The sequence below is a fragment of the Solanum lycopersicum genome, chromosome 4 (genome assembly GCF_036512215.1).
Source record: "Solanum lycopersicum chromosome 4, SLM_r2.1".
NCBI lineage: Eukaryota > Viridiplantae > Streptophyta > Magnoliopsida > Solanales > Solanaceae > Solanum > Solanum lycopersicum.
The window spans coordinates 657,733-677,202 of NC_090803.1; the positions used below are offsets into that span (position 1 = coordinate 657,733).

The following is a 19,470-nucleotide window of genomic DNA, read 5'->3' on the forward strand; positions in this document are numbered from 1 at the left end:
TGTATAATATCTCGTTTTGGTCAATTACTTAAGAAATTTATACAACGTCAAGTCTTTTTATTACTTTATCAAGAATATATTTCGAATATTTTTCAATCTTTTTTATTTCGGTACAATTTGACTAAATTTTATAATTTATTTTTGACATGCCACGTGATCATATTGTTATTATAATAGAAATTAAGAACGATCTTATTTCTTATCAACAATAGTCCAATATACTAAATTTTTGTGATGTGTGGAGTTTGAGCCTCTCACCTTTTATCAAGTCACCTTTTATCAAAGACGATTTCTGAAAAAGATCAATATTTAATATCAAAATCATAGAATAAAATAATTTGACTTTTTTTACTTCAAAGACCATATTGGATACATGTTCTATCTCCAAAAGTAAAGAACTCATTCTTGTTCAAATATTCTTTTATTGTTTATGTGCCTATTATGCACCACCCTTTTTTATGCATAGGAATTGCTTAATTTGTCAACACAAATTGACATATTAGGCATCAAACTCTAGAGATTAGAAGTCAAGTTGACAAAGGAAGAATAAAAAGTTTCTCCTATTTTCAGTTATTTTTTTTCTTTTTAGTTTGTTGAACATCATGAATTTTGGTGATTACCAATACTTTTAAAAAAAAAAAAAAACAAACGATGCGTTTTTTGAAATATATATTAAACAAATATAAATTATTTAGAGAAACCATGTGAATTTTGGTTGAGTTTTGATCAATGATGATATCAAATATCGATTTATTGCATGTGTCAATCTTATTAATATAAGGTTGAGATTCAGTCATATATTACCTATCAAAAATCTGAATATTATAAAATATCATTGAATAAATCATGATAAATTTTAGTCAAATGACTTTTGTGGGATAAAAAGTAATACTTATGTGATCATATGTAAAATTTAACATGTACTAACCCTACGATTGTCTCATATAAAAAGCTAATCATGCTAAGATATGTTTGATAAAATTTGGTATTTTATCTAGTAAATTAATGTTGATTCCTTATTTATTGGTCAATATATATGATAAAAATAACGAGTGAAAACTGGAAAATTGTTAATTGAAACAAATTCAAATATAAAGTTTTAATTATTTACATTTTCATTTGTTACTATTCTATATAAAGAAGATTGTTGTGTTGTTATGGATTAAGTCTTACTTCTCCGCAGAAGAAGTAAGAGTAAGGGGAAGAAGAAACATAAGGTGATTTCATCTCATTTTTAAAATTTTTGTTAGATAATATTGTCAAATATTTATGTTGATAAAAGATAATAGATATCTGATAAAATAATTGAGGTGCACACAAATAATTCAAATAGCATCAAACAAAAAGAAAAATCATAATTGGTTCGTCTGTTGAGAAAGCAATAGGGTTTCTCTAGTGTTTGGATCTGTTATTTTCTCAATTCTATTTGTTTATTTATTTGTTTTTTTTATCCTAACTACAAGTCAATTATTTATTTTATTACTTATTATAATTACTTATAAGTGAAAATTTTGCTTCATAACCTTTGGGCCCATATTTCTCAAGACAAGACAAACTAAATATTTGAGTGATTATGGACTATGGTCTATGTACATTATAAGACGTCTACAATATTTTGCTATTCCATTTTAAGCAAAGTTAAGAAATTAAACATGCTAAAGATAATAGAGTAATTTTTACCTACACCAAAATATAAAAATCACATTTGTATGTTATAGTTATAGTTTGCATAATTGTATTTTATAGCAAACATAAATATGCATATTTCGATATACATATACAAAGAAAGCAGTTGTATAATTCACTATGCATATACAAAAGAAAGGAGTTGTATAATCTGTTTCGATATACATATACAAAAGATCAATTGTATAATTTGTGTTTGTATAAAACAAAAAGAGAGAAAAACAAAAGAAAACTGGACAGAGGAAGATCGTATTTGTATAATCAGAAGTGTATTGGACGAATATATATGTGTTTGTATTTGTGTATACAATTTTTCTCTCGCTTTTTACAAACACAAACGCAATGTATACATTTGTGTTTGTATAAACTGAGAGAGGCGATTGAGAGTGGCGAGTGAGATCCGAGAGAGGGGAGAGAGACGAACGAAAATATATGTATATATACAATTTTCTCTCGCTTTATACAAACAAAAACACGCTTTATTAATATGTATTTGTATAAAAACGAGAGAGGCGAGCGAGACTACCACCAAAACGAGAGTGACGAGTGAGATTCCACCGATTATCTATAAATATGTATCTTGGGGTAACTTGATAGTATATTAATTCTTTTGCATCGTGGGCATATTAGAGTACTTAGATATGGTCATAAAATAATGTTATAGGCTTCACCCTGTTGCACCACTATTGATTCCTCATGAGTCTATTGAAGATTGCACAATTGATGTTTTTGATATACCTAAAGGTTCAAAACTTTAAGTTAATACTTGGGCAATTGGAAGAGACCCAAAATTTTGGTCAGAACCCATGAAATTTATGTCAGAAAGATTTGTTGATAGTAATATTGATTTTCGTGGACATAATTTTTAATTTTTACCGTTTGGATCATGAGGAAGAAGTTGTCTTGGATTACAATTAGGGCTCACAACTACTTGTCTGGTGCTAGCACAATTGGTTCATTGTTTTGATTGGAAGTCACCAAATGACATGATGCCAAATGATTTGGACATGGCTGAGAAATTTAGTTTAGTTATGTCTAGAGCTCAACATCTAGTAGTTATTCCTACTTATCATCTCAATGTATATGTATAAATAAATATTAAGAATGTCAAATGGAAAACTTAATAAAACTCAACATTGATTTCTTTTTATTTGTCCTAGAGAAGTGGTGTCAAATAACAAAAGAAAATGAGAAATGCACATGGAAATATACATTCTCTGTTTTAATTAATATGATTGTATGTAACTCAAAGGAGAACACAAATAGGATGAACAACAACATAGGTAAAGTTTCAAACATTGACAAGGTGATACTAACCTCCTAGATTCAATGAAAACAACAACTTTATTCAATCAGGTGTCAAAATAAAAGGAAAACATCAGAAGAACAAACTCAGTTCTTCGACTGTTTGGCAATCTTGAACCACTCGGTATGGAAAGCCCCTGGGACATCAATCCTCTCGTAAGTATGAGCACCAAAGTAATCCCTTTGAGCTTGAACCAAATTGGCAGGCAGACTTTCCCTTCTGTATGAGTCAAAGTAGGCAAGACTTGAAGACATACCCGGTGTGCTAATGCCTGAGTTTATGGCTAGGCAGACTACTCTACGCCAAGCAGACTGACGTTCAACCATCTCTTTTGCAAACTCTTCATCCACCAGTAGGTTAGCAAGATCAGGGTTTCTGTCATAAGCCCCCTTGATCCGGTCTAAAAATATAGCCCGGATAATACAACCACCCTTCCAAATCCTAGCAAGCTCCCCTAGTTTCAAGTCCCATCCTTTTTCAACACTCTTTGCCCTTATCAAATTCATGCCTTGAGCATAGCTACATATTTTGGATGCATAAAGTGCCTTTCTCACATCGTCAATCAATTGATTCTTGTCCACGGACTGCTCAACAAAGATATCACTAACCCCGCTAGATTCAAATACTTTGGCTGCTTCAACTCTTTCATCTTTTAACCCACTAAGGAATCTTGAATCCAATGATGCAGCTATTGTGGGTGCAGCAACTGACAATTCAGCGGCTTGCTGAACAGTCCATTTACCAGTACCTTTCATCCCAGTTTTATCCAAAACTTTGTCCACCAAATATCCGTCTGCTTTATCATCCTTGACTCCAAATATATCAGCTGTGATTTCAATCAAGAAACTCAAAAGCTCTCCTTTGTTCCACTCTGAGAAGACTTGATGTAATTCATCGTTAGAGAGCTTGCCCACCGATCTTAGTACATCATAAGCCTCTGCAATTAACTGCATGTCACCATACTCAATTCCATTATGAACCATCTTAACAAAATTTCCAGAACCTCCTTCACCAATATATGTAACACAAGGGCCACTGTCAGGAACTTGAGCTGCAACCTTCAGTAAGATGTCCTCGATGTATTTGTAGGCTTCAAAAGAACCTCCAGGCATCATTGAGGGTCCATTGCGAGCACCCTCTTCACCACCTGATACTCCCATTCCGAGATAAAGAAGACCAAGCTCAGCCATTTCCTTTTCTCTCCTCTCAGTGTTTTCATACCATTCATTGCCACCATCAATGATACAGTCTCCTTTCTCCATGAAAGCTGAAAGAGTTTTGATGGTCTGATCAACTGGTAAACCAGCCTTGACAAGAATGATTATGACACGGGGCTTTTGGATAGAGAGTACAAAGGACTCTGGATCATGAAAGCCATAAAGAGGAAGATTGCCTTCCTTCTTAGCTCGTTCAACAGTCTCGTCAACTTTTGAAGTGGATCTGTTGTAAACAGATATAGGAAATCCTTTCTCAGCAATATTGAGAGCAAGATTTTGTCCCATAACAGCAAGCCCAGCAAGACCAATTCTTGTCGGTGTAGCCATGTTGGTTGTCTGTTATAACAAGATGCAAGAATGTCATTTTCCCTTACAATGAAATGAAAACAGAAATGGTTCAAAGAGCAACAGAATTGAAATAAAGAGAACAAATCTCAGCAATTTTTAAAGCAGATTCTGCAAGAACATCCTGCCATTCTTCCATTTGTACTGGATTTATCAAACAAAATGTATATTTTCATCAATCAAAAACACCAAGAATGGTTTAATATTGATTTGCTAAAGTGCTGAAGATGTGATCCAAAAACAAAATTCAAGGAAATGACAATTCGAACTCCTTAAATATGACTTTAAAAGACAGGTTTGCAGATGACAAGAACGATACCGAAGAGAATGAGCAAATAAAGACACAAGTAATTTATAGATAACTCTCCTACTGTCCATCTCAAATTCACATATCCTGTTTACCTTCAATGCTATTGAACTCAAGTTTAGACAATTGCTTAAATTACAAAACTCAACTATTGAGCTTAGTGACAAAACTTATTAACCAACACAATTTATGAACTCAGGAAGACAGCATTTGAGCCACAACTTTTGAAAACTGAATGAACACATTATTAACAAGAACGGGGAAGCTAAAATATAAACGAAATTGAATCCAAATGTATTTACCAAACAAATCACAAATAAAGATGAAACCTTTAACAGATTAAACTGACCTCAAAACTTAAAACAATCACATATAAAGATCAAACCTTTAACAGATTAAAATAACCTCAAAACTTAAAACAATCGCATATAAAGATGAAACCTTTAACAGATTAAACTGACCTCAAAACTTAAAACAATCACATATAAAGATCAAACCTTTAACAGATTAAAATAACATCAAAACTTAAAACAATCGCATATAAAGATCAAACCTTTAACAGATTAAAATGACTCAAAAACTATACAATCACAAATAAAGATAATACCTTTGACAGATTTAAGCTGATTGAACAAAACCTACTACTACCTCAACCAAGTACCAAGATTCACCATATAATTCAGATGACAAAATCTACTTCAAGTAAATGAAACAACAATAAAAAATTATGAAATGGGTAATCAAGATCAAACCTTTAACAGATTAAACTGATTCAACAATCTCTTTAACCTCAATCAAAAACCAAGATTTGCTTAAACCAATAAAGTATGAGTTTTAATTCAAATAATTGTAATGGGGTTATTGAACTTGATAGAAAATTGAGTATAAATAAAGATATAATTCAATGGTGTGGACTCGCGTTCAACTCAAACGCGTTGGTTTTTTTTTTCCCTTTCTATCAAACCATGGCGGCTGTTTATAGTATTCTCATGAATCTCCAATAATACGGTCCTTTTTGAACTCATGATATTTTGTCAACATTGCGACATGATACACGTAGAATATTACGATATATATTTTTCATATAGGTAGCCATGTAGAAAAAATGAATTTAATGTTTAATTTTATACAAGTTTAAATCTCTACTTGTCCAAGTCCAAAGTTGAAGGTCTTCAAGTTAATGATCATGTTTACATATTATGTCTTAGTTAATTGTATTTTCAACATGCTTTCTCACCTACAAGCCTCGACTAATTCCACAGACTGTCATTTTTCACCACTGGTGTCTAATTTTCATATTGGAGTCTTGACTAAATTTGAATTTGCATCGAAAAAAACTCATATTAGTGCTAAAGTATCCATAATTAAGGCAACTCCGTACTCAAGGAAACTCGAAGTCGAGACTTCTACTATTTACAATCATTTACTATAACAAGAACACTTTTCAACAGCAATAAATATGCAAATTAACAAAGAGTATTAGAATTTTCACATTAGTTAATTGTCATTAAATATAACTTATAAATTTTAACAACATTTATAAAGAGTGCTACTAAAAATATAAATTCAACAACAATTAAATTAATACCGCTTATTAATTAACATTAAAATTTATTCTAGTGTAGTAATTAAATATTATATTATTAATATAAAGAGACATGATGTGAAAAAAAATGGGTGGGGTGGGTTGGTAGGTGAAGGAGACGGTCAACTATGACCTCTAAATGTTAGGTGAGGCTATTATTTAATTAATTCTTCAACCAAATATTAAGTCATGCTGACATTTCTTTGTTAATTCATTTTTTAAGAATCTTCTGTTAACTATTATTGTAAAATGACAAATATCAACCACTTGTTAAATTGTTGACAAGAATTTTCAAAAATCTATGACCCAAAAACAACGTTTTGCACTTTTACACCTGCATAATCAACAAATTTTTATACAACAATGTTCATATACTTTTTATGTATTAGTATTATATATAGTATAGTAATTATACACCAATATAAATAATATATTATTCATTGTATAAAAATACATTTATCTTATATAAAAATATATATTACTTCGCTTGTCGCGACAAATTTTTTTGTGATTTTCAATTGAAATTTTGTTGAAAAACAATTTAAATTTATACAAGATAACTTCAAATTTTATAGACACTTTAAACAACTCAACATCCACTCAAAATTTCTTATAAAAGTCGTATTTAAAATTCCAACTTGTTCAATAATAGCGTGTTATCTTTTTAATATGATTTTCATCACTCAAATCTTATAAAATGGATACTTTAGCCCATGTTTTGGAGATTCATAAACAATAACAAATCGAGTTTTTGTCAACTACTCACTCCGACCACTTCTATAAATTACTCACTCAATAATTAACATTCTATTAGTTTTTTTGGTTTTTCACCAGATTTTTAATGCCCGTATTAGGGCCCGATGAAATCCGAATTCACACCAAAAAGTCATTCAGACTCGAACTTGAGATCTCTTGTAACAAGAATGAAAGACAGTAAAGCTAGAATTGTAAAAAATTCCTTCTTATTTTCTAAAACATCAAACTATTTATGCATCAGAAGGGGAAATAGCTGGCCGTCTCAAAACTGCATATTAATTTCTCTATTGCAAAACAAATGCCTTTTTTCTAAGGGCGCATACTTTTCTCTACCTATTACAAACAACAAAACAGTTGAAATGGGCTCTACTTATCAGCTCAGTTCATCTCTCCATGCAGTTCCTGGCTTACAAGCAGCAAGAGTGCCAGATAGTGGAAGGACACATTTTATTTCTTATGTTTTTACTATCCTGCATAAATGAAAACGATAATCAGTTAATTTATGACCGTAAAAGTACCGATAACTACAGAAGGAACGAATAACATTAGCAAAACTTCTTGAATTCAAATGCAAACAACAGTGTAATCATACAAGTAGGTCAGGAGAGGGTACGATGTACGCAGACCTTACCCTTACCTTTGTCGGGGTAGAGAAATTGTCTCCAATAACCCCTCGCCTCAATGCAAGCACATCCTTTGAATGCATATGAATAATTAACAATAGTTGCCCCATGAAATTATATTATGGTCCGCAGGGAAATGGTTTATTCAGGAAGGCAGGGCTAGAATACAACTCCAAGCTGAGGTCTTTTTTTCCTTTCTAATATGACAGGGAAAAGAACAAAGGTTTATCGACACCAATTATCCTATAAAAACACAATACAGAAAAGTATGTCTAAAAAGGAAGTACCAGAACTTGCCTGCTCTTGCTTTCTTGAAGCCAGAGGCAATTCTAAGAAGATGTTACTGACTAATTTCACAGACTGACTCTGTCCTTTGAAGAATTTTTGTTCTTTTCTTGGAGTGGGTGAGGATGGGGGAGGGATGATCCCTTTGGGAAGTTCGATTTACAGTTAACTGAAACTATCAACCACGAACTCCTATAGGAAAATATCTTGCATTAGACATATAAGCCCAAACTGATTGTCCTTCCATACCTTTGGTTCATTAAATACTGCTCACTCTGGAAAGAAAGGTTCCTCATTCTAAATAATACTTTCCAATCACATAAGATGATAAATGTACTAGACAAACCACTTCTATATAGTTCCAAGTTAAATTTATCAAATCATAACTTCATGCATATTTATCGATCACTCAATATAGACAACTGTGTACAATTCTATCTCAGTTTCATGCCTAGTGAAGTTATAAAATCTCTGTGGAGTTTATCTACCTGATGCAAAAGCTCATATGGTCATTGTTTATGTCATTAACATCTACAGGATATGTCACAGTTCATAATGAAGACAGAGAATGCACAACCAACATGTGCTAAGACTGACCAAAGACACATGCCTTCTTAGTTTAATACTCTAGTTTGTTTCGAGTATTACATCATATAGAAGGCTGCTTAGCTAACGACAGTGGGAATGTCAGGGATTTTAGGTGACAGATATAAGATATCCTTCCATAAACCTCGTATTAGACTGTAGACTACAAAACAAGGAGGAGCACCGTGCTTCCAAAGCGGATTCTAGCATCTTATATAGAAAGCTTATGTCGAGAATACAATCATTTAACATTTGCCTATCCAAAACCTCAATCAGTTGACAGAAGAATCTTGACGTCTCCACAGAGAGGTCAAAAGTAAAATCCATCCAGAGTATCTGAACAAGCTTGTAAAGAAATTGTATGGTTCAAAGATGCAGCCAAGGTGTATATAACAATACCAGCGTTCTCTTCTCGATTTACTACTAAACAATCTTCAGTCATTTTGTTAAAACAAGACAAGTTCCCTATCGATGTCACATACTTAATTATCTCTCCCTACATACTAGCAATCACATAGGGGCAACCTATAACCAAATAAATAACGGGTAAAAAGGCAGCACAAGTTTAACTCCAAGATGAATATGGCCAAAATGCAAAGAAGAAAACTTGTAGAATTTCACATTCTTCATTTACAACAAATGAATAACTCAACACCTTAAAGGGTACTTTGCATCACCCTGATCCAAATTTCGGGCCACAGGCAATATACATGAGGCTTATCCATCAATTAAAAAAAAATAGGATTCTAGATCAAATTTACCTCCGTTTTATAATCTATCAAATAATTTAGATTACACAACGAATATCCCCTAGCATTAATTCATTAGTTTATAAAATAAGCCACCAAAATTAGAGTATGATAGAATCGTGAAATAAAGGCCCTTCGTATATCTTCAAACAAAGTGTTGCTTCATAATGGGAAAAGTATAATTGTACAAACAACAACAATAAAAACATGTCAAACCAAAACTATTTGGAGTAAGCCACTCCTCATTAAAGTCTAAATCCTAAATAATTCACAATAATCATTCATATAAATAATCCCACAAAAACACTGGTGATTCTTCCCGTCTATCCTAGCTTTGATGGACAGAGTTTCGCGCGAAAGCTAGCTTGAACACTAGGATACTAAATCCCACAAATTAATAGAAACCTATACTGATGATTCTGAATTAGACTAAATTCTGAAGCTAAATTGAAGTAAAGGAAAGAACCTTTTGGAAGAAAAATTGACAAATCTTCATACCTAAATCCCAAGGGGTTTCAAGAAAGTTGCTTTGCATTCTGATAGAAAGCAGCAGAGCATAAAATTGAAGCAATCAAAGCGAAAATCCCCAACCCAATCATTAGGGAAAATCCAGCTACCACCAAGTCCATCAAACATTGCAAGCTTATTCCCATCACCAACATCTTCTTTTTTTCTCTCAAAATATCCTCAGCAAAACAATGGGAAATTCCTTTTGCTATTTATAGATGGATAAGAATGGGTCTTTTGGCATCCCGAGGCAGACCGCTTCTAGCTCAAACAAAGCATGTGACGCATAATTGCAGAAAACGCATCGGAAAGGTTGACAAAGGATTAGCAATTTACCATTCTCATCTTCGCTATTAATTTACGTGACATTTTTTTATTGAAATAAATATAAAATTATAAAGGAAAATACCAATTCACTGAAAAGAAGTCCTCAAATCCTAAGTACACTAAGTGGGATAATTTTACTCAAATAATGTAATAAGTGTAACACGAAACAAAAGAAAAGAGGATATGAAATAGTTTTAAAAGTTTATAATGTGTCGTAATATTTATGTCTTTCAATTTTAGGTGTGCACAAGTAGGCATGCACGTTATACATATCGTTTTAAGTGGCAATTCACATCTTATATGGTGTTTTATGTGTTCTGTGTCACATAAGATGTGTGTGTTTATTTATTATACAAGTTTTAATATTTATTTATGTAAATTCAAAGTTAGAAGTATAAATGTGAGCTCATGTAAAGTTAAAAAGGCTTATTTATGTATTATGTCGATTATAAAAGTATAATTACTTAATTTATTGGGTATAATACATGAATATACCTTTTAATTTAGTCTTATTTTATATTTAAGTTTTTTCAACTTTTGGTGTGCATAAGTAGACATTTAAATTTACATAAAGTTGAACTACACTAGGACACAAATTGTAGTGTAGGATGTTATGTATGACGTGTGTGTCTATTTATTTAATTTTGTACAAGTTAAATCTCTACTTTTACACTCCTAAAATTAAAGGACATAAATATGGGTTGAGTCCAAATTAAATGACACATTTATTTATCATGTCTACTTTATATTGCAAAAATATAATGCAAAACTTAGAACAAATTTTTAGCCTAAAAAACGCAAATTAGTACACAAAAATATGAAAAAAAATTATTTGTTTTATCTTTAAAAAATATTTCAAAACACGATATACAATATTATACACCATACATACAAGATTATACAAAGTTAATATACTCATATATAATAATATAAAATCTCATAATAAATCAAGATTTAGTCAAATTTCACCAACCAATTTCTCTTATCGGGCAAAATGAAATCTTTCGAAAATTTATAAAGAGGTAGAACTAACAAAAAATTCCTATTGCGAACGTTCATGAGATAGTTGCATGTGGGTCGCAAAATTCATCGTATCTTTGGCTTCATCTTTATTTGGGACATGTTTCTTTGCATTTTATTAATAATTTGAGTCACTTTTTACTGTTTTAAACCGAAATCAATCAAATCTTATTTTTTTTCATTACAATAATTATATATAAAATACATGGATATTCATAAGTCTATACTCAAAATTTAGCTAAAATTATGAATAGTATTAAAATCGGTCGATTTCAGCTGATGGACACTACGTTATATTCTTTATAGAGTCGGTGAATTCAAAGTTTTTTATTATGAAATTTAATTATCAAGAATATCATAAATATGTGTCAAACACAAAATTTATTAACTAACTATCATCTCAAACATTAGGTAAACATGATAAAAAGTGAGAAAATGGGCATCCTTAAATTATTCATTTGTCATCAATAAAAATCCACACAAATTATGTCTTATTTTATACCAAAGTTTATTTGAAGTTGTATACATATATACTTGGGAAAAGATCACCATAGACAGAGTATAGACTTGCCGGTAACACAACCATATATCATAGCACACAATTTAAACCATTGTGTTCTATGTTTTGAGATATAAAAACATCAGGGGTGATGAGGAATTGATTGAGTAAACAATGGCTTGACAATAATAGGGCAACAATCGATGTTATTTCCATTGCAACAAGGAATGAAGATATTTGCAACTTGTCTAACTCCATGGGTTGATATCACAAAAAGTAACAAAACAAAAATGGCTAGGTTCATTTTTTTATCCATATTGGAACCAAAAGTATATGGTATGTTTTTTTTTTGTTTGTTTCTTAATTAGAAAAACGGAAGGTGGTTGTGGGAGTACTTATATAGGTGATTTTCGATGAGACATATGTCCTAGTATTCAACAAAAATATAATATTAGCAATAATTAGTGGTGGAGTCAGAAATTTCACAAAGGGTGTTCAAATGTTAAGATTTGAACACGTAAAAATACTTTAAGTTTGTCTGTCTTTACACTTTCAAGACGCCTGAAATCACTAAGCTATCTCATATTGTTATATCAACGGTGTCCATACGATTTAATTATCCGAAGCACCCTGACATAAGGGTGGCTACGCCACTGGCCGACAATAATTAAGCTAATATTATTACATCACGAATTGTTAAAACCGTTAGAGATAATTTATATAATATGTTAGGTTATAAATATCTATGAAGTATTATAACTGCTAAATACAATATAGGGGTAATAATACTATATACTGACGATGAATACGAGATGAAATAGTATACAAACTGTCATATTTAAATATTGAATTTGCATAGTTCATCTTGTAATCATCGAACAATTGCAGTTGTGATAGAAATCTCTCTTGGAATCATTAATGCAACCAGGTTGAACAAAACTCTATGTTGTACACTATCAAAATAATCTATATTATGTATTTCTTTATTTGATTTATGTGACATTATTTAACTTGAGGAAACATTGCTCTTTTATCCGATACATAGCAAATGATACATAAGTTATGTATAAGATATATAATTATAAATCAAATTCACATTAATTTAGATTTGAAATAATTGAGGTTATGTATCAACAATAACATGTGTAATTTTCCCTAACATTTATAAGCATCTTAAGCTTTATAGAGTAAGGGCTATTGGCTCCAAAACAGTGAATTTACAAAGGATGTGATTCCACAATCAATGGCTTTTGTTTTGTCATACTGACCACTGCTACACTAGCCCTGTTCATCTGGACAAATAAATTGATTTTATATCTAAATCATCATCAATTATTTATCAAAGCATACACGTCGATTAAAATTTGAGGTAAGTGGTGTACGTACACTTTCTTTTCTTGTTTAAACATGATGTCAAATAGCACTCCACGCAGATAATTAACGAAATACTATCTACATTTTCTATCTGAACTATACATCACCAACAATTCATCAAAACACGTTTGGTTATCTCTTTGCATTATGACCTATTGTTTGTTCTCATGAACAGTGTTTTCATAATGTCAAAGGGTCTTGTCAACTCAGTGTCTTGATAATAGTAACAGATAGAAGATATGTGATTATGCTAAATCAAGAGGAGAAGAAAAAAGTAACCAATAACATCTGAAAAATGGTTTCTTGTTGTATAGTCCACAAACCACACATTTAATTTCTTGAATGATTTGATGTCCTTTGTCCTCGCAAAAAGTTAAAAATAGGATCATAGTGCACTGCCTTTTCAAGTGTTTTGCTTATTATAGTAGTCACTTGAATTATGAGCCACCCTCACTAGCAACTCCACCTACATTTGTCTTGTTGCTTGTGCTATTTTTGTGTGCAAAACAGGACCCTACCCTTAATATATTGGCTGACTTCTTTATTTGGTTTCCCACTCACATAATTGGAGCTCTGATCGCACATTGTAGGGCTCATTCAAAGGTGAGTACTCCCAACAGGATTTTCTCCACGACTGAAACCTCAGTCCTACCGCACCACTAAATCATCCTTAACCTTGTTTGTGTTCTTCTACTTATTTGTTACAATTTTGAACAACTTAGATATTCCTTTTCTTGCCACATTCATGTGGTAATTAAGTGACTGAATTTTCCATTGAGAACTGTTCTGTGGCTATTTTTACTTTTTTTTTATTGAATCAGTGTAAAAAGAAAAAAATTGTTAATGTTTCATATGGTAAAATTAGAAAGTTATTCACTAGTTAATTGATAATTTGTTTTCCATCATGCGTTTTTCCACTGAGTTGGTCGGTGTATGGAAAACGAGGGATAAAATCCATGTTTTACATAACAAATTTCCCACGTATTTGTGGTTGGAAAAGCCTTTGTTTATATTAATGTCTATTCGTTTTTACTTGTCCAGTATTGACTTCGCGAAGACAAGTAGTAATACTAACCATGGAGAGTACTACTAGTGTTTATGCATGCAAACTTTAGTCATGGCTTATTTGCAAACTGAGAGCATATAGTCTAACATGATGCTTCACATATATATTCAACTAAAAATTAAACTCATTGGCATTGAGGTAAAAAGAGAACAACATGATGAAGGAACAACATTGAAAATATGTCCAGCTCACTCTAATTTTCTCTCTGTGGTGGATTGGTTTGATGATTCAGTCTTTAGACTAGATGGAACGTTATCGTCTATGTTGCTGAAACCATTGAAAGGAGTAGCAACTTGAATGTCTACAAGCAATCGACGAAGATCATAAGCCTCATCCTTGAGCTGCATATTCTCTTGAACTACTTTTTCATGAGATTCTGAGACTTGGTTTAACTTATTTATAAGATTATTATTTTCTGTTCTAAGACGAACTACTTGTGACCATAACTCATCAAGGTGCCTTTGTTTCCTCATCCTTGATCTTCTAGCTGATTCTCTGTTTGATATCATTCTTCTCTGCTTTCGTTCATCGATGATTCTATGTTGTTGTTCCTCCGATTCATCCGAGGTTGAGTTACTACTGATGCATGATGCAGGTTGTGTACTTATCAAGTCTTGAATAGGAAAAGTGAACGACTGATAGTTGTTGGTTAGGAATGTGTTGTTGAATTGGAAGTTTTTGTGCGTGAAGGTGTAATCAATAGGAAGTGATGAGGGATTTTCTTGAGCTAAGTAGTGGATTGTTGCAGCCTCTGATGAAATCATGATTGATTGTATTTGGATGAAGCTAAGGTTTAGTTATCAAATAAAAGTTGTAATGGTCAGGTTTTTATAGGAGCACAAGGCTTGACAAGCGGAGATATATAGAAGTATACATAATTCTCATTTAACTTGGCTTCATCTGATATTATATATCCTCCAACTTTGAGTACACACACGTTCTACTTAACATCTGACATAGCGTTCTAGGTATATTATGTCATATATGTCCATTTATTCAATTTTATATATGTTTAAATGTCAACTTATGTACATGATCCAAAATCAAATAACGTCAAATTAAAGAGTATATTTATAAATTAGTGGTTTCAAGTCTAGACAAAGGGGTGAGTTGTGGTAATATATATTATTAAACTATTAAAACAATTCTTATAGCCTACTAGTGCATGGTTTATGCATATTTTAATGTAGAAAGAAAAGGCATCATGTATGGCCTTTTTAATACATTCATATCATAATTAGATTTTAATGAAGGTTGAGTTTTTTTTAATAATTGTTGATTATTTTAAATTCACGTCGCATATGATTTCTATTTTCTATTAAGAATTTTTTCGTATATTTCAAAATTTAAATTCACAATATCTAATTAAGAAAAGAGTAAGATCATCTGTTATACGGAGATGTAAAAAGAAAAAAACAGTTTAAAAGTCAATTTTAGAAGAAGCTATATGCAAATTGAAAATCATATATATTAAAGTCTCACAGCCAATAGAAATTGTGAATTGATGACGAAATCTAGGTCGATTGATGAAAAGTTATAAACTATTTAAAGCATGAAAATTTGATCATTACTTTAACAAATGATGAGTCGAAAGGCACTTGAGATTGAGATAGAAGGGACCCAAAATAAATTTAATAATCTATATTAGACTGTACTATTTAATAGTATCACACTATTCTTAATATATTAATTCCAAGCTTTTAATAAAAATAACTTCTCTAAAATGTTTAGGAAAATCTATAACCAAAACACAAGCTTACGATATATATATAAAAATTAATTATTGGCCTCTGGTGGAGGGTACTTGTTTTCATCTTTTTTAATTAATTTCATTGTGGCTCTAAATTGTAATTGTTCAAATAAATCCTTTCAAGAACTGAAGAGCCTTAATTGATTGACTCTAATCATCTTAGTATTTCTGATGTTGTAGGTGTATATTTCCCCTAATCAATTTCTTTATAATTCCCTTTTAATATTATGTTATCGTCTCAATTTATGTGACACTATTACTCAATTAAAAAAAGAATTTAATTTCATATTTAGTACAAATAATTTAACTATAATTTTATGACTTATTTCGAACCACAATTATCAAACATATTTATTTTCTATACAATCAAAATGTTTAGTAAAAAACATAGATAACACTCGATATTTAATATCAGAGTTCGATTTCAAAATTATGTAACTAGATATTAATTCGAGGAGATGACTAAAAACACGATTAAACATTCTTTTAAGTCGTAAATTTTTGCGTTTGATAATATTTCACATTTAATTACTTAAAAAGTGTCTTAGTACTGCAGTGTCCGTACAGGGTTAATATAGTCATTTTGATAGCTTCTAGTTTGATTATACATCACCATGTTAGCCTGGTAAGAATAATGTATGCACTTGCAAAGGCCACTAATTGAGTAATGATTGTAGCATTTTCATCAAGACCCTACTACCCATATATATATATTATGTCGGGTTAATGTTTACTATCAAAAAATGTGGTGTAGTGAATGAATTTATTTTTATTTTCCTTATTCTTTAATCAGATCAGGTTTCAGTTTCGAATTATAAATAAATGGTTTTCCTCAAATAATACCTTATTATCCGAATTTTAAATAATCACACTTTATTACGCATATTGAATAGCAAACGATAAATTTAGAAGAAAAAAACCTTGGGCATAATAATAAAGCCTTCCCCTCACTCACCCACCACCACAACAACCTCACATTATAATAAGAAATAAAACATTTTGTGGCGACTAAAATCATTGTAAAAATTGTAACGAAAAATTATTCATCACAACTCAAAAAGGACATTAATTAAATAACTAGCTAGTTTAATGAAATATTATTGGACTATAGTTCCAAAAAAAAAAAAACAAGGTTATATTAATTATCATCAAAGATAAACAAGTTTTATGAAAATTAGGATCACTTATAAGAATCCCTTAATTTTGAAAAGTGAAAGTATTTATCATAAGATTCTGTAAAAAGGGAACAATTCTGATTTATTTGTACCAAATGAAAAGAAACTAAATTAAACAAAAAGAAATTAGACACATATATATAGGTTAGTTAGATTAGATATTAGATATAATAAGATTGGATACAAACTTAAAGAACATACGTGCATATATTTTTATCCACATACATAATATAATATATAGTATGAGTGAGTGGGTGGGGTTCATAAGCAACTATAATTTCATGTATTTCAATCAAAAAGACAATTTGGATTTTGGAATGCACATATATTTGTTGTTAAATCTGTGTTCAAAATATTTAATCAGAAAATCAAAGTAAACTGAAAAAAAAAAATCTTTAATACGAAAAGAAAATATTTACACCGTAAACTAAAAAAATAATTTTCTTTCGAAATAAGATAGATATACTATTTATTGAAATAACAATATTTTACATTTTAATAACATCAACAAATTTAAAAGTCAGCAATAGTACGTTAGAGGATTATTTCTATTTGAAAATACAAAAAAACTTCTGGAAATAAATTTTATTTTTCCTTCTTTTAACATGTGTTTTACTTTATTAAATCACATAATAAGGGAAATTGTATTGTTTGATGTAAACACCAAGTGCGGATAATTTTTCTTTCAACAATATTTAATTTAAAACTTTATAAAAGGATGATCTACTTGTCTTATTAAGGTTATGTTTTATTTTTTATTTTGAAAAATCTTTTTAATTTAATCATTTGTTATTAATTTATCTGTTCTTAGTGGACACTACCTTTTGATTAAAAAAACCTTTTTTTATCTTTTAGTAATTTCAAATAGACAACATTATATATTAATTTTTTTTTTTAAAAAAAAAATCTTGTCAAATCTCAAAGGTGGCAACTTGCAACCGCAAAATGCATTTTCTTCAATTATTTTTAGCACTAAATTATTTTGTGTTGATTTCCCCCACTATACAACTCCATAGATTATTGGATAAGAACTAATCAGATAAACAAATAAATTAATCAAAAAAAAAATTAAAGATATTAACATTATCATATAACTCAACATAATTATATAGACATACTTGCAACATATTAGATTCAAATGATTTCATTAAATAATAACTCAGGCAGTCTTAGCATCACAAGCAAAATTAGTTCTCTAAGTAGTCAAATATAATTAAAATTAAGGTCATCCCAAATCTTTATTATATATAGAAAAAATAAAACAAACAATAATTATAGTGTGTGACATAACTTAGGAAATAAAAGGAAGACAAAATTTAATTGAAAGGACACAGAAAATGACCTTTCATGGTACATTTCTTCCTTGTTAGTAATGATGAATTTTTCCACTATATTTAGGTAAATGTGGTTCCCAAAAAATGGTCTGACTAGTAAACAGGAAAAAATATATATATAATGGAGTTGTTACGTACGTAAGGGGACTCGATTTAATATTTTCGCTATTAAATTGACGATTTTCATCATTAGTGACGAAAAAAGAATAGTAGTACTAAACTAGATAGCATCACCTCTTTGTTTATACTAATACTTTTGTCTGATTATATTAGTGGTGGTTTGTGCATTTAAAAAAAAAAAATATATTATATTTTAATTCAAACGTATGTTATCCGTTGCTAATCTATCGTCTCTAATTAAGGCCTAAATCCACTTCAATGTGGATAATTAATTTATTAATTGTGTTAAGACTTTTAGGGTTAAATTCACAGTGTCTCCAAATTACTGACCAAAGGGATTAAGCATAAAGATTATTAGAAATTTATAATGCTATTATCACCACTAATTGAGGTTTATGTGTCAGTGGTTTGGACCACATCTTTAGTGATTAGAGAAATGGTATATTGCCAAATCGAAAATGACAAGCATGTTGATAATTAAGTACCTATATATATGAATAAAATAAGATTTCTTATAAGAAATTAGGTTGAAAATAATATTGAGAATTCATTTTAATTAATTAATGGCACATCAAGGTTAGATATATCATTAGATACATATATGAAATATCATTAATTTAATTGGACCATGAAAGAACTTTTTGTAGCTAACAATTTCAATTACGTTAGTGTAGACTTCAAAACATATTAGAGCCACGGGTTTTCTCCATATCGAATATATTTTATTATATTTTTTTTGTCGTAATCCAAAAATTCAAGATTATGAAGTCACTTAATTTAATTCATCAATACTTTATACCTACTTATAATTATCATGTACTTACTATTTTAATTTCTAATATCAAAATGCAATA

General features: G+C 30.3%; 2 protein-coding genes across 3 annotated transcripts; both read right to left on the reverse strand.

The window, feature by feature from the left end:
• Positions 1-2,856: 2,856 nt before the first annotated feature.
• LOC101256373 (6-phosphogluconate dehydrogenase, decarboxylating 2) lies at positions 2,857-5,959 on the reverse strand. Of its 2 annotated transcripts, none has more exons than XM_004237020.5 (2): positions 5,614-5,959; positions 2,857-4,545 (listed from the first exon to the last, which is right to left on the reverse strand). In XM_004237020.5, exon 2 carries the CDS (start codon positions 4,534-4,536, stop codon positions 3,079-3,081), a length of 1,458 nt encoding a protein of 485 aa, XP_004237068.1. In that variant the 5' UTR covers positions 4,537-4,545; positions 5,614-5,959; the 3' UTR covers positions 2,857-3,078. The 2 variants fall into 2 exon arrangements, with proteins under 2 accessions (XP_004237068.1, XP_010319490.1); XM_010321188.4 differs by lacking the exon at positions 5,614-5,959 and adding an exon at positions 5,191-5,205.
• A 1,432-nt stretch (positions 5,960-7,391) lies between these two features.
• Positions 7,392-10,435, reverse strand: LOC104646751 (uncharacterized). The gene is made up of 2 exons (XM_019213222.3): positions 9,943-10,435; positions 7,392-7,672 (listed from the first exon to the last, which is right to left on the reverse strand). Exon 1 carries the CDS (start codon positions 10,104-10,106, stop codon positions 9,960-9,962), a length of 147 nt encoding a protein of 48 aa, XP_019068767.1. The 5' UTR covers positions 10,107-10,435; the 3' UTR covers positions 7,392-7,672; positions 9,943-9,959.
• Positions 10,436-19,470: the final 9,035 nt, after the last annotated feature.